The following is a 16,749-nucleotide window of genomic DNA, read 5'->3' as shown; positions in this document are numbered from 1 at the left end:
GGAAAGTGCTATTAGTAACCTTAGATTTCAAGTCCCCCTTTTCCCTTTTGCTCAGATTGGTGAAATCCCTGTCACAGGCAGGCTCTGGTCCTCCGCCAGCATCTTGGAACCACTGATCTAGGTGACAATTACGGCCAAGTCCCTATTCCCCAGGATATTATGTAATATCCAAAGCCTTCCAAATTGTACCAGAAGCTGAAACTTCTAAGCATTGCTGTAATTTTCAGCAACTTGCCTTTTTTTTTTACTTCCTCCCATGTCCCAGTTCCATGTGGGCCTCTACAGAATTTACAAGTTTCTCCAGCCTTCAGTATTGAATCTCATAAGCAGGCCAGAGCATGTTGAGAACAAAGTTCATAGTAAGGCCCATTTACAGAGATGGAAGTCAGGCCCAGTTGGGTCCAACTTCAGATCCTTTCCCCAGGAAGACCCATTGCCATACTACAGGGACAGTGAACTTCCCTTCCAGGGAACAAGACACCAAGTACAACCTCAATAATTTTTATTGTCAGTTTCAAGTTATGAGTTGAACAGATTGTCTGGGAGCCAAGTATGACATCCTCCCTCTTGGGCGAGTGGGGGGGGGGGAACGACTTGAAACTGAGATTCTGAGTCTAAAGGGCAGGGAGAAGTCAGCTGAGTGATTGAAAGGGTGCTGAGTCCAGATTTCTGTCCCAATGCGTTCTGCCCCCCAAAACACTATCTCATGTTATCTGGAAAGGGCTATCCAAATATCTGGATATCTATCTGGATATATATACATATCTGATATATCTGGATCGCTATTCTCCACTATCTGGAAAGATAGTGAGAGCAGACAGAGCATAGATCAGAAAGTTTCACCAGCCTAAAAAATGCCTGAGATCCCCCTGGCTGGCTGGCCAGAATGCGAGGTCTGAAGGTTCCCATGCTTTCAGGCATCTGGTTCCTAGTACTGAGTTGACTGTGTGAATGAACAGAGTAAATAAGTAAAAGCAAGCAAAGTGGCTAAGTTTGTGAAAGATTAAAGTATAGTACATTCCAAAGGAGGAACAGGTTGGTCCCTGCTAGTAGAGGAGAAAAGGAGCCAGATGGAGAGGCTGGGGACTGAACACAGGTGGAAGATTCGAAGGTTTGAGGGTGGGAATACGTAAGGTGGGGGCAGGATGGCCTATAGGGTTGAAGTCAGAGTCAGCAGTGGAAGGCTGGGTTGGCAGCTATTCCTTGAGAAGAATTTGAAAGCTGGTTCAGGTCTAACAGTGTAAAAGATGACCCTCAAATGAAGAAGAAAGCTTGAAGATAGGGGACCCCAGGCCACTTGCTGTTGCGAGTTGCAAGATTTTTCAGATTTCTGAGGATGTTTAAATTGCAAGTGTCAATTTTCAGCTATTGGTTTTCATTGGCCCCCTTGCCCTGGGAACAGGCCGTGCTGCAAACAAGGTGTCAGGTCTCCTCCCCAGGCTGCCCAGGGCTACTGAGGAGATGGCCCAGTGTTGTGCCACAGTGTGTAATGGGGTGGAGGCTCACAGTAGGGAGGCAGGGGTCCCCACATCATCTGTAGAGCCCAAAGGACAAAGTCCAGAGAATCTCAACCCTGTCCCTCTAGAAGGTGGTAGGGGATTGGGACACTAATCCCATATTCCAGGGAAAATCCTGACCTAGTGATAGGATTTTCAGAGTCAATGAACAGAGGAGGGGCAGGACATCCCGGAGGAGGAGCCCCTTCCTCCAATTTACCGAGTAGTAGTGAATTAGCGTGTGGTGGTGGTGGTCTACAGGAGAAGGTCTCGGCAAGGGCCTGGGGTGGTCCCTGGACTGGCCTCACTGCATCCTTTCCCAGCTCATGTACCACACAGAGGAGAGGTTCTGGCATAGAACCGGGATGAGGGCCCACAAGGAGAGGAGGCCAGTCAGAGATAGGGAAAGGATTTATTATAGGGAAGAGGAGATAGAGACTGACCAAGAGTCAGTTCCCCTTCCACACAGAAATAATTAAAAAAAATACTACCGTGTTTCTCTGAAAATAAGACCTACCCCCAAAATAAGGCCCATCAGGATTTCTATGCATTTGTTAAATATAAGCCCTACCCCGATAATAAGACCTAGTGATGAGCATGGTTATGCAGCGTATCTGCATTTTGGAGCGGAGTGGTAAGGAAGACTGGAACACCTTTTATCTGCCACAGCTCCTTTCTCCGAGCCATTCGCACTTGCACGAGTGCGCGTGTGGTAACCGCGGTCACAGGCATCCTATTGCACACGTGGGAACAGCTAGGGGAAAGGAGTTCACGCATCACTAGTGCCAGCCCCACCAACAAGGTCGGCTCCCCAGGTCAGATTCCAGAAGAAGATGACTTAACTGTATTTGAATAAATGTAGATTGTTGTATTATACTTAATAAAAATGAGACATCCCCTGAAAATAAGCCCTAGTGTGTCTTCTTGAGAAAAAAATAAATAAAAGACAGTGTCTTATTTTCAGGGAAACACGGTACCTTGGATCTACTCCTTTGGGCCTTAACAGGATTAAAGGGTTTCAGTGATAGCTACTAAAAAGCAGCCTTATGTTCCATGAGCATTAACTTGTTAATTCCTCTTTGAGCACTGAGTAGGTCCTGCAGTTGTATCACTGATGGCTGGCCCAGTGTAGGCTCCCAGGAGTTGTTAGCTGAAATGGCTCAAGCATGTCCAGACTGGCCATGGATGGGGACTGTGGCATATTTAGACAAACTAGTGTGATACGAAAGGAGGCACTAAGCTGAGAATGGCCTTTCCTTGGGGAAATTAATTAAAGGCAGGGCTATTCTGAGAAGGTTGGTGAGCCTGCCCACAGCTGGTATTAGCAGGCAGGGGTTAGGACAAAGGCATCCTAGGATAAGAAATATTTGGAGATTACGTGGGAAGAGGGTAGGGAGGTCCAAAGACAGAAAGCACAGCCCTCATCTCTCACAATCGCCCTTCTATCCTGAGAGCTGTGATTCTTCCTTGTGCTCAGAGAACAGGACGGTAGACTGTCTCTGAGCCACATGGTTTTGCATGTGTCTAAAGTTGGGCCGCTCAAGTCATTATTCTTTTCACTCAGTCCTCACAGAATTCCTTTCAGAGCTTGAAACCACAATTTGAGAGAAGCCGGGGTCATTTGGTGACCACCGAACCAGGGCCCCACATTATAGCCATTCAGCTTATGACAAAAGTAAGGCCTCCAGCTGTGCCCAAGCCCACACAATGTGTCACAATTGGCACTGCCAGAAGGGGGACACTAGCAACTCATTCCACTTTTTATGGAAACTAGCCTTCACTGTAGTTACTCTGCTTATTTCTCCATTGAAACAAGAATTTCAGTGCTAAGGGTTGGAAGTCCTAGATCAGGAGGAGGAAAGGTGTGTAAATAAGTTGTTACATAATTAAGTAGATAAAATATGGTTGTTTTAAATAATCTCTTTAATGTTGATAAGATAATCTTTTATTTTCAGATAGCATCAACAATCAAATGCAAAACAAAAATTTAACAGAACTATTCAAATGGTAGGTGCAAATTGGAAATTTAGCTCAAAGGCTGGCAGTAAGGCTTCCCAGGCTTTCAGGGCCTCTGCATTTCCTGGTGGCTTCAGCATCAGACCCCCTTTTTCTTCCCTCAGGCTCCAAGTTCTTTCCATCATTCACAGGAGCCAGGGAGTAGACAGAGGTCGCTAGAGGGCACCGTTCCCCTCAAGGCCAGCGTTAAGTTTGCTATTACAGCCCAAACCTGATTATGGAAAGTCAGGAACAATTTTTATATTATAACAATTATGGGACTAGAAGCCAGGACTCACTCCCTCAGCCAATTCTCATGCCGGCTTCAAGGGCTCCCTGGGGAATGTGATTCTAAGTCTGTATGTGGGAAGAAGACGCCCTTCTCTGGGAGGCACATTGTTGCTGGACTCCTGTGGGACCCAGCCATCACCCTGAGGCAAGGCACAAGGGTCACAGCAAGGTGGCATCCAGTTCTACAGCTCCCAGAGCAGAGCCTAAACTCAGCCAAGGCCCCCAGGAACCCAGACCAGCTGAGGGAAGAGAGCTTGGTCCATCCACGGCCTTGGAATCCACCAAGAATCTGTGAAGGTACAGGCATGGCACTGCAGCCCTACTCCTCAGAGCAGACCCATGCTGCTGGCCCTTGGGCTCCATAAATAATCTAGATTCAAGGAGTTACCAAGTATTCAGAGGAATGGGAAAGATATTTCATGTACAGAGACCAATAACAGCAAAAGTGCAGAGATGGGAACAAGAATGGCACAAGGAAAGGCCTCAGCTCCCTCACACTGGAACAGACGCTGGGGCTGAGGGTGGTGGGAGATACCACCATGGTCTGATGAGTGGCTGGTCCCATTCACGTGGGACCAGACCAGTGGCATGCAGTCTGAACTCCATGAATGTGTTGAAACCTTGCTTGAAGGTTAAGGTCTTGCAGCTTAAGGTCTAATGTGCTGCAGGAAAGGTATGGTTGATGGGAAGGGGTGATGACAGCATGCCTGGAAAGGCCTTGAGTCCAGCTGCGGCCAGGGTCTCCCTCTGCAGCACTGTCCAGGTAAGGGTAAAGGAAGCCCTTGGTGAGGCCACTGGCAGTGCAGCTGTGGGCGGGGGGCAGGGGGCCAGATACCAAAGGAACAAGGAAGGAGAATTTGAAAGAACTTCATGACTAAAGGGAACCTAGACAAAGAGAAAACAGGGAAAAGTTAACTTTCACTCAGGCGTCCTCAAACTGTGGCCCACCTACGACATTTCTCTGGCCCAGTGGGTGTTTTTGCCCCTGCTGCCTGTCCTGCTTAGCAGCCGACTTGTCCGGGGCCTGCAGTCTGGCCCTCCAACAGTCTGAGGGACAGTGAACTGGCCCCCTGTTTAAAACACTTGAGGACCCCTGCTTGGGGCTCTTCATTTCGAAAATCTTGACTCAGAAATATTATAGCAGTCTCCGGGGTTACAAACAAGATAGGTTCTGTAGGTTTGTTCTTAAGTTGAATGGGTATGTAAGTTGGAACACCTACTAACCATAATAGCCTCCATAAGTGCCAGTTGTATAGGTCGGCTGTTTATGACTCGGCAACTGCCTGTACATCTGTTCATGTGGAAATGTTTACTGAGGGCCTACTATGTGTCAGGCAACTAAAAATAGTGACACTACCACCGGATGATGGCCTGTACTGGGAAAAGGGCCAAGTCCACAGGGAATCAGAGTAACCTGGCACACAGGAAGAGCATGGGGCACTGCAGGGGCTGGAGAAGCAGCAAGGTGGGGTGAGGGGAGCGGCATCTACCCTCAGGGACAGCTCAACAGCTAGACAAGAGCATGACACTGAAAGGAATTCTGAAAGTGTTGTTTGGGTGAAGCACGGTCTGCAAGGAGGCTGCAGTGGACCAGACCTGCAGGCGATGCCTTAGGAAGGAATTTGGCTTTTATCCTAAAGTTCATGCAAGAACCACAGAAGTGTTGAAGTGGGTGAATAATAAAGACATTTGAGTTCTAGAAATTCAGCTGGAAGTTACTTGACAAACCAGAGGTTGATCTTCCTCAAGCATCCTTTAGGATGCCAGGACAATGCAACAGGATTGAGCCATGTGTTCCTGTCACAGCTCCACCTGCACCTTTACAGGGGGCCGTGAGCATCCAGGGACCTATGCAGACAGCCCAGGAGGGCCTCGGACCAAAGCTTACACAAGGCTCAGGAGGAAACCTACAGGAATCATCATTGTTAAGGTTAAAAAATAACAGAGTTAGGGAGCATTTCACCTCTATCAGGAGAGGTATTCCATCCTAAAAGTTCACTGACTGTGATCAAGTGGCTAAGTCAGACATACCTTGATTCTTATTTCTCCCTACTTACTAGCTTTGTGACCCTGGGCAAGTGCTTTCCATCCAGCAGCATCTGTAAAACGAAAACAACTTTTCATATCTCAAAGCATTGCTTTAAGGATTGAAAGACACAATGTAAAGTACCCAGCTTAAAAAATGCCAGTTATTATTTTTCTTTCTTTAAACATTTTTTGAGCATCCTGGTCATCTGCTGGGGGGACAGAGATGAGAAGCACCCTCTGATTGCCGTGGAAGGCTCCCAGTCCAGCAGCCACACAGATGCACTGTATCGGCCAGATACTTCCTTAGGTGCCCTGGCTCAGCTCTTGGTGATCTGAGATGGCCAGCAACCAGGCCCGGGACCCTCTGCAAGTGAGCAGCCCTGCCAGCTCACCCAAGGCTGCTGAGCAAGGCCAGGCTGGCTGCCTGAATAAAGGCAGGAAGAGCTGTTCCACCTCTTCAGAGCAGACCCAGGCCAGGAATAGTCTACAGTCTGCATCAAGACCATCTTGAAATTAAAGAGCAGAAAAGAAAATAATCCCTGCATTTTAGAATAAAGCCTACTCTTTAAGGTACCTGCAAGCTTCAACTAAAATCTCCCCTCCACCTGCACAGAAAATAAATTCAGTGAAATTCCTGTAGGAAAGAAGTGTTCTGATAACAACATCCTGTTTTCCATGGCCAGGATAATATACCTGATTTGATCAAACCCAGGCCTTGAATAGTCAAAGGCCTAAATTTGAGGATTCTTACCTGAATTAGAGGATTCTCAGGAACAGTAGTCCTTATCCTGGTCTCTTACAATTTCCTTTACCTTTCTACCATTTGCACTACATTCTAACCTCATCTTCCTATTTCTAATACCTATTGTTGAGTTCAGTATCCTTATCTGTATAGTAATAAGAAATGTCTACTGGACACTACTGGGAAATCTCGGAGATTGCTCCCAGTATCTTCACATCCTCAGGAGGCTCCAAGTAATGTTTTGTACTCTGTGTGGAGTTTGTGAGGCATTCTCTTTCCAGCCACTTGGGAAAAAAAAGACAAAAGAATGAAGAAAGAGGCTTGGCACCTGTACCTCAGTCACTAGGGTACCAGTCACGTACACCGGAGTTGGTGGGTTCGAATCCAGCCCAGGCCTGCCAAACAACAATGACAAGTACAAGCAAAAAATAGCCAGGCATTGTGGTAGGCACCTATAGTCCCAGCTACTTGGGAGGCTGAGGCAAGAAAATCACTAAAGCCCAAGAGTTTGAGGTTGCTGTGAGTTGTAACACCACAGCACTCTACAAAGGGCCACTTAGTGAGACTCTGTCCCAAAAAAACAAACAACAGAAAAAGGAATGTAGAAAGAACAGTTTAGTTTAGGCAACTAGGAATACTTTAAAAAATCTAAGTGAACTCCCAACAGACACTGCAAAATTCACTTCTTAAGCTATTTTTAAGATGGTAGAAAAATCTAAAGTCTCTCAGTCTTGAAATTGGACAACCCATAAAAAGTTCACACTATATGTAATTTCATGGACCGTCTCACGGAAAAGGCTCATTTTTTAATATTGAAAACATTTTCCTTGTAGCATTTAAAGTACATAATTCTCCTATGTCCAAAAAAAGGAATCAATGCCCATGATACTAAAACCATTCATCCAACCTGAAGATGCTCAGGTGAGTCACGGCAATGCCTACTGATGACTCCTCAGTCCTCCAAACAATGAGTACTCCTATCCCTGTGTTTTCTCCAGTTACATAAATGTAACATGAAAAAATAGCATACCTGGAAAACGTCTCTATTGGAAGACAAAGAACATCTCAACTTAGTTTTACTTTCCTTTTCTTTTTTTCTTTTTTAAAGATCAGGTCTTACTCTGTTGCTCAGGCTAGAGTGCAGTGGTGTCATCACAGCTCACAGCAATCTCAGACTTCTAGGCTCAAGAGATTCTCCTGCCTCAGCCTTCCATGTAGATAACACTACAGGTATGTAACACTACCCCTGACTAATTTTTCTACATTTTGTAGAGATGGGCGTCTCACTACGTTTCTTAGGCTAGTCTTTAACTCCTAGCCTCAAGGGATCCTCCATCTCTACAAAAATGAAAAATCAGCAAGGCCTGGTGACACATGCCTGTAGTCCTAGCTACATGGAAGGTTGAAGCAGGAGGATCACTTGAGCCCAGGAGTTTGGGGTGGCAGTGAGCTACGATGACAACACTGTACTCTAGCTTGGGTGACAGAGTGGACCCAGTCTCAAAAAGAAAAAAACATCTTCATGGAACTCTCTTTAGTCACAAGCCACACCTATGTAATAACCACAAGCAGAATCAATTTAAAGAAATGCTGTAATAGAAACTGCTATGGAGTAGTATGATTCCACCATAAAGACAGCTAAAATACTGGATGATCTATTTTTAACAGGTTTACAGGCAACTTTCCATTGCATTTCAAACACAAAATGCCCACATACCTTAAAAATTAAATTCCAAGTGGTAGGTAAACTAGAATCATACTTATGTTCTTAGAAATATCATTATCATGAAACTTACATGAGAAAGACTCTTTAAATAAAACCTAGCTCCCAGCTACTTGGAAGGCTGAGGCAGGAGGATCACTTAAAGGAAGGAGTTTGAGATTGCTGTAAACTACACTGAGGCCATGGTACTCTAGTCTGAGCAAAAGAGTGAGACTCTGTTTCAAACAAACAAAATCAGTAAATGGATTCATTTTTAAAGTATGCTAACAAATCTTAATTAGCATTCAATTCTCACTCAAAAGTTTAAAATGTATGACCTGGTTTCAAAATTTTTAAATATCCAGTATTTTAGAGACTCTACATAGGAAGTTTGAAATCACATAGAAATATAAAACTTTTCTTGGAAAACAAGGCTATGCTCATGATATAGGCTATTCTTGAGGATGTCACAATATACTTTCTGTGTCAAATTACTAGAGGGGTGAAGGCAACATTACTAAGAGAAAATGACTTTAATATAAAGTTTTTTTAGAGCACACTTTTGATGACTTTAGGAAGTACAGAGAACTAGTCTTAAAAAGTTCATCACAAGGCCTTGCACCTCATGGGAATTCATTATAAACATCTGACTTAATTTTTACAACGGGAAAACAGAGGCACAAATATTTAGATGACTTACACGGTGAGTAATACCTGCCTACCTCACCAGACTGCTCTGAGGACAGTTACATAACATACATGAGAGCACTTTACAAACTAAAAAGATCTAAATAAACGTAATAAATGCCTAAGTTCTCATACTAAAGAATAAAACTATGATTCATCATGGCCACCGCACATTTATCTCCTAAAAGAGCGCTTCTAAAATGTTAACATGACAGTAACCACCTGGTTCCTCAAAGAGAGGGTTCTGATTAGGTAGGTCCAGGCCTGGGTCAGGGCAGAGATTCTGTGTATCTATCAAGTTCCTGGGCGATGCCAATGCTAGTTTCTGGGACCACCCTTGTGAGGAATGAGGAGCTGAACGATCATCCTAATTCTTGGGTGTGTGGCCACTCTTAGAGGGTCTATTTCCTGAGTATTTTGCAGACTTTGGTTAACCTTAAAGGGAGCTTTGGAATAAGTCTGTATACATCTAAAGAACACAGTACTTTACAAACTCAATAGCAAAGTGCTCTTTCTCGGGCAGCCAAGAAACAAGCCTTGATTGTTAATTAGATGGCTAGTTCCAGTTTTTAGGGCAAGAGCCAACAACATGTAAAAACACAGAAAGCTATTTTGCCCATTTGCTATTATATGATTTCAGGTCATCTCAAAAAGGTAGTGGGAGGTGGGGAAGAACTCTGTACTTGCAAATACACACAGACACACATCATACACCCTAAAAGAAAAACCTGGATTCTCAAAGATTCCAAATTGATAGGAGACCAATTTGTCTCCTCTATCCAAAGAAAAAGTCTTACAATATCCAGAAGGAAACCCCTGAGCTAACAAGTAACTTGCAGAAATGTTGCTGCCTCCTGTTACAGAAGTGCTCTGGACTCAGACCTAGGAGGGAATAAAAAGAAACCAGCAGTGGTCACATCAGAATCATGTTATAAATGGATCACCCCCAGAGTTTCTGAGTGAATAAGCCTAAGGCAGGGCCAGGATGATGGTGGTGCTGAAGATTCCTGTACAGGACTATGCTTTAAGTGGCACTGTGTCTAGACAGCAACCTTTCCAAGAAAGGGATCTGGTCTCGTTCTCGGCGGCTACACCCTAGCATCCAGCAGTGTCTAATGCACACTTGGCCCCCAATACATGTTTGTCAAATGAATGACCATTATAACTTTCATTCCCAGAGCAATTTTACTGATTATGTATACTCCCTGCAAGTATCATGTACATATGTTCATTAAAAACAATTACACATGTGCCAGGCACTATGGCGCTTAATCTTAAAGGACTTGCAGTTAAATTGACTCCAGTCATAGACACTAGCATCACACTTTTTCCTTATGAGTATCTGGATAGTTAAATCATAAAGCCTTCTGCCAATGAAGTGGAAGCAGACAACTCACTTATCCAAAGGACCTTAAAAATCCTACTTGCTCTGAATGTATCAATTCACAAACTCCAACAACAGCAAAAATTACATCAAGACAAGAATTTTCCTGGAGAAAACACAAGTATCTGTATCTTCATCAGAAACCCAGACATTTCTGATGTGGTCTCCTTAAAGACACTTCCAATTGCTGGTTAAAGGAGGGAAGCCCAGGGAACAGCCCCAGGTGAAAATGCTACTAAGTCTTTAAAGGATTTCTTCTCTAAATCCTTTCACATTCACTGAGGGAAACTCAGAAAGGGTTTTGGCAGTCTATTTCAAATCCTCTGCCCAATCTGCATGTCACCATAGTCACATTCATTCAGAAAAACAGGTGTTTCTGTTAAAATTAGCTGTTTGAAACTGCCAAATATTTTTGATTCCTCTGCCAGTTTAAAAAAAAAAAAGTGTTTTACTGATGCTCCCAGAATTATAAAAGATAAAGGATAAGGATTAGGGGAGAACAAAAAGAAAATACACACACATCCCAACGTAATTTTTGCATTTCCTATCAACCAGAATGAGTAATAAAGGCTAAGCTTAAAGCAGCCAAAGACAGAGCTGTGCTTTTCTCTGGTTAAAACAAATTTTATGTTTGAAAGCCTTGTTTTTGTCCCATTTACTGGGCTGACTGTCATAAATAATGTCTTTTGTTCAGAGAACTTGGCCATAATTATTTCTTTTCCTCATGACCATTCAAAAAGGAAGAAGGTTCTCAACATTCCCAGGTCAGGATCATGTGTATTAAGCCTGTGTAAGAAAACTTGCCTCCGAAGTCAGAAGAACCCAAGTATTGATGTCTTAAATTAACTCTACTGCAGTTTAATTTAAAAACTTTTTTCAAAAATTAGGCCACTCTGATTTTATTCCTGGAACCAGTATCTCTGCTGACCTTATTAAACCCTATTATGAAATAGGTCTGAGATGCTGTTCTTTTAAAATCAAGGGCTATTTAAAAATCGAGTTTAGCAACCTGGTAAATTAGGAGAAAGTTAAATGACAAAGCCCAGTACTCAAATCCCGTACCCAACCAGGCAACATAGCCACACAGAGATACTGGGCATTCCTTGCTCTGGCTTTTCAAAGTGCTATAGTTAAAGTACAAGCAGAATTTGCTGAAAGAACCTGAAAGAAGGAAGACTCCAAACTTTATCTAATAGACAGAGAGGAAAGGAAAGGTTAAAATACCACTTTTCTTAAAGTTTGAAACTTTTATCAATTTCAGAGAATAGAAATTTTGCTTATTCATGATGAAAACCTTTAATATACAGAAAGATTTAGAGCAACTATCTTTTGACTAAGAAGTTTCAAAATTAACCTGGTTACTAGCTAGTTTACTTTATCCAAGTAAACAGTGGAAGTGATTTTTTTTTTTTTTTTGCTTGAATTGCTTTGAAAATTCCTTGTGCAAGGAACAAGTCCAGGAAAAAATTGGCAATTCTTCTTTTCTTAATCAAATATCAAATTTACACATTTCTTCTCCCCTTTTTACTACGAGTTTGTTCTTTTCATTTCTTCTTTGTGATCTGCATAGGCTAAATCAACCACCTAAGTGAACTCTACTACTTGTGTAAATCCAACAAAAATTTCTACATACATGCAGAATAGTCACTGGCACATTAATTAGGACCCCCTCCCCAATTCTTCCAGAACCTGAACCAGTAGGGTAGAGGGAAAGGAATAAACATTCTCAAGGTCATTTTCATCTTCTAAAGACTTCAAATTAAATTTCACCAGAACCTAGTAGAGAACAACTGTTCTCTTGACTGTTTAAAAAAAAAAAAAATGTATCTACCACTTTAAGACTTTTGCAAACTTCAAAAAAAAATTTTTTTTTTTTTGTAGTTTTTTGGCTGGGGCTGGGTTTGAACCCGCCACCTCTGGCATATGGGGCTGTGGTCCTACTCCTTTGAGCTACAGGGGCTGCCTGCAAACTTCAAATTTAAGGCAGTGGAACAGTACTAGTCTCACCCAGTAAAAGTTTTAAGATATTTTACACACTGAATTTCATGTTCTTGTAATAAATATAGCCATTAAGCAAGAAAAACAGTATGACTTTTTTCTCTGTAATCTATTATAGTGAAAAATTCTTTCTTTTCGGATTTGTAGGAAATGCAGAGGTTTAAGCACAACAAATCCCAAGAAAAATGTAAACTGAACAAATTAAAGCATGTATGAGCTTTTACCCATGTGGTCCTCCCAAGCTTCAAGAACTGTAAATAAATCTGTTGTGCTTTTAGTGGGAAAATGTTCAAAATTTAACCAGGTTCAACAAATTATACATCTCACCACCACTACTAGACAAAAAAATTCCTTAAAATGTCTGCAAAAAAGACAAACTACATTAATAAAACTCCAAGTATCAATCAACAAAGCATTTTTCTAACATACAATTGAGCACGGTGTTATCTTAGATCAACCTCACAAAAATAGCCATTTTGCCTATAATTATGCTAGGGCTCTAGAAAGTTCTTAACGCTATCCAACATACCTCCTTCTCTATTAAGGAGTTTAAAATCCTCTATATACTCTAAAACCACGAGAATCTTTTCTGAACAGACCTATCTACATAAAAGATGCTGAGTATTCTTGACATACAATATTTTCACAGCTCCATACATAGATGCCCTGAGCTAGGAAGCCTGGCTGAAAATGACAGGCAGAATACAAATCTAACTTCAGTCAGCCTGAACCACCGTTCATTATAAAGGGAAGATGAATGGAGACAAAGGAGCTAAGTTACTTTCCAGGAGAAATTAGAGGCAAGACCCCCACTTAACAGCCTGTCCCAAGCAGGATACACTTGGGACCATTATACACAGTCCTCTTTTCTTACATACTAGGCTGCTCAAAGGAATAATTCTTGAGGGAAAAGTAGAAAGAGTTGGGGACCTCCCTCCCTATTACTAAAGAGTCTTTCCACCCACCCTTTCCATACATGCATTATGCAAAATTACAATTATTGAAAAATCAACAATAATTGCAAAAAGCCATCTGAGAAACATAACATTTTAATAGATGAAATAAATACTCCAGTACATGCAAGGTAAAAACTTGACGTTGGGGGGTAAAAATCACTCTATAGTATAAATTCAAAAATAAAACACACGCTCACAGTAGCTTTCCCCCATTTGCAAATCACATGGCAAATTCATACTCTTTCCACACCAAGTATACTCCTAATTCAACACGATTGCTTTAAAAAAAAAAAAAATAACGACATACAAAAAAGGTAGCTACATCCATGTCTAAGGAGTGAAAACTGAGGTAACCTTTCTTTTAATCAAATAAAAAAAGATAAAACAAAAAAAGAAATGAACCCATGACCTCCTTCTTGCCCAATTAATAAAATTTAGTTGAGAAATTCCAAAAGATGGTCTGGGATAGGGATGGGAGAAATACCACAACCGGCATATTACACACCTTCCATCTCCAGCCTCTACTGTGTGGGGCTGGGGCACACCTGGGCCCTTAGGAGTGGGGCGCAGGGCCCTGCCTTTTGGAACATTCCTCCCGAACATTTATAACATTGGGGCAGAAGGTGTGGGCTCCACCTATGATTTCTTTGGTATAAATGGAGAGGGGCAGAGAATAAGTAACCTCCTTTAGTCTGGGGTGAAGAAGGGGTATGGTGGGTGCTAATTCACAGAATTGGAATTCACTGGCGGTAAAGTCCTGGGCGAAGACCTCTCCCTTAAAGCCTGAGATAGCAGGGTGCAGCCTTCAGACACGGCGCAGGCCGAGTTCCTCAGCCTCTCCCTGTGGTCCGACATCTTGGCGCCCCCGTCGGGGTGCTGCGCCAGATCCCTGAGGCACTGGGTCAGGAGCACGCAGGCCGACACCACGCTCATGGCGCCGCCCAGGATGGCGGTCTGCACCGCTTTGCCCTCTGCGCTCACGGCCGCCGCGCGACCCAGGAACTGCGGCTCGGTGGCGAAGCCGACCAGGGCGCTCACGGCCTGCACCAGAGGCCCGCTGAAGAGCGCGCAGCGACTGCGCGCCAGCTCGCTGGGCGCCACCTTCACCTCGCGCACGCAGGCCAGGAGAGCTGATGCACTCGTGCTCATGCACTTGACGCTCAGCTTGAACTGCTCGCGTGAAAAGCGGTCCCGCGACTTGTCACTGGCCAGAGCGCACGCGTCCGTCAGAAACTTGAGGTTGCGCGACAGGCCCTGGGACACCTCCAGCAGCAGCTGCGGCGTCATATCTGCCAGCGGCGTGGCGCGCAGCACGGCGCAGCCCTGCTCCACCTCGTGCCGGCAGCGTGTCACGCGGTAGCGGTCCACCAGGCCCGGCTGCGCGGGCTGCGCGCCGGGTGTGGCCACGGCCGCCAGATAGGCCGCGTGGGCCGAGCATTCGGTCAGCGACACCACCAGGTCACCCAGTTCCACCAGCCTGTCTCCTGCTTCCCCAAAGCGGCCCATGTTGAGCTGGCTCTGCACGTCGTGGGTGAGGATGGAAAGCCCCTTGGTGCGCGCGATGATAGTGTCCCGGCACTGCTCGAAGGACTCCACGCCCGCACTAGAGGAGGCGGGGCCCTCAAAGAGCACGGGCCGCGCCTCGCTCGACAGCAGCAGCAGGTCGGCCACCAGCTGCATCTTGCCCTTGCAGTGGTCGCAGACAGACACCAGCCTCTTCCGCGGCTGCGAGCTGGCGCCGCCGACAGCGCTCGCAGGAGCCGGAGATGCCGCCTCGCCTGTGGGCTTCCCCGAGCTGCCGCTAGCCATCGCGCCCGGGGGGCACTGGCATGCCGCTGGGGAGCCCGCTACCACCACCGCTGTCGCGGCCACTGCCGCAGCCCCGGCGGCCGTCGCGATTCAGCTGGCCAAGACCACGGTGCCTTCCCCGCACCATCATGCCATCCACCGCCGCGGGCGGGGGGCACGGGGCTGCGGCGGCCGGAGCCCGGGCGGCGCGGGCTGGGCTCGAGGACCAGAGAACGCAGGAGGCTTTTCGGGGCGCGGGGAGGGGCTTTGGCGTTCGGCCTCCCAGAGGACTTGCAGCAACCATGAACCGGGGCAGGGCAAACTCACGGTCTTCGCTCTTCGTCGCCGCGCTGCCAGGAAAGTCCCTTCTGCTGAGCTGCCGCCGCCGCCTTTCTGGGCATGACCCGGCCCGGCCGCCGGAGCGGGGAGGGCGGGACGGGGAAGCTGGGAGTTGTCCTTCCTTCCTTCCTTTCTTTGAAATCAAAATCCTTTCCTCGGGGAGGAGCGCGGGAGGCAGCGCGGGCAGGCTCTCCTGTCAGTACCCGCGTTCGAGGCCACCTCCAGCTCTGCGGCGCACGTGGGCTTCAGGCGCCGCGACCCCGCCAAGCGGCACTTCCCTGCGACGGCGGCCCGGGCTGGCTCTGCGACGCGCGGCCGCCCCGGGCGCATCTCCTGCCTCCGGTTCCTGCGAAGCCGCGCCGGTGGCAGGGCGGAGGGTGTGGCCCGCGCTGTCTCGGCCGCGCAGAGTCAGAGTCGGGCGGGAGCCTGCACTGATTGCGCACAGCGGCCGCCCCCCTCGCGATCTCGCCCGGAGCCGCGGCTGCCCTTCCCGCCTCTCGGGTTCACACAGAACGGCCCGGCGCCGCGGCGACACGCCCTCCCAGACCGCGCGCCCGGCGGCCCGCCGCTGCCTGTCGGCGCGAGTCCATCCCCGTCGCCTCCTCGTCTCTGGCCCGCAGCGGCTGAGCTCTCCCGAGGCTCCGGGCCCCGCGCATCGGACACCCTCGCACGCGTCTCCCTGGCGGCCGAGCCAACTCAGAAGGTCCCTGCGGCGCTGCGGCAACTGGCCCGGGCTCCGGCCCCTGCCATTTTTATCAACCACCAACTTCCGAGCGAGCGGGGAGAAACTGAAAGGAAGGGCGGGGGCCGACAGGCTAGAGGGGAACACGCCCGCTTCCTCTCCGCGCGCGGCTTCACCTCGAGCGCGGCCGTGGGTGCGTCGCCGCCCGCAGGGGCTGCCCGAGGCTTTTCCTCTTCCCGTCCGCGCCTCGCCCCCGGGCTCGCCGCCGCCGCCGCCTCGGCCGTAACCTCCCCGGAGCCTATAGAAATCTTTTGTGTGGCGTCACCGCCTTTCGTTTAAATCCCGCTTCCTCCTCTTGCCCTTCCTCCCGCCCCCTCCGCCGCTCCCGGATGCTTGCGCGATGCGCTGCTCCTCCCCCGGGAAGCTGGGTGGCTGCCGGAGGACGCCGCCGCCCAGCGCGGACGCTGCGGGCTCGGGGCCGGTGGTCCCTGGCCTCCCCCACGCTCGCTGGCCGAGAGACGGGGGGAGCCGACGGGGGAGGCCCGCCCGGGCCAGGGGCTCTGCGCACACCCATGGAGCTCGGGCGCAGCTGCCCGTTGGCCTTACGTAAGCTCTCAGCCGGACCAGGGGCTCCCTGCTTCCTTCCCGCCGAGGGAGCAAA

The 16,749-nt window shown here is 47.2% G+C and overlaps 1 protein-coding gene across 1 annotated transcript; it reads right to left on the bottom strand.

Moving 5' to 3' along the window:
• Positions 1-13,354: 13,354 nt before the first annotated feature.
• TLNRD1 (talin rod domain containing 1) lies at positions 13,355-16,364 on the bottom strand. The gene has a single exon (XM_003784584.2). It carries the CDS (start codon positions 15,086-15,088, stop codon positions 14,000-14,002), a length of 1,089 nt encoding a protein of 362 aa, XP_003784632.1. The 5' UTR covers positions 15,089-16,364; the 3' UTR covers positions 13,355-13,999.
• Positions 16,365-16,749: the final 385 nt, after the last annotated feature.

This window comes from Otolemur garnettii, unplaced genomic scaffold, assembly GCF_000181295.1.
Source record: "Otolemur garnettii isolate 467f Iridium unplaced genomic scaffold, OtoGar3 scaffold00011, whole genome shotgun sequence".
Classification (NCBI taxonomy): domain Eukaryota; kingdom Metazoa; phylum Chordata; class Mammalia; order Primates; family Galagidae; genus Otolemur; species Otolemur garnettii.
Note: the sequence above shows the minus strand (reverse complement) of the source record. Positions and strands in the feature narration are given on the sequence as shown.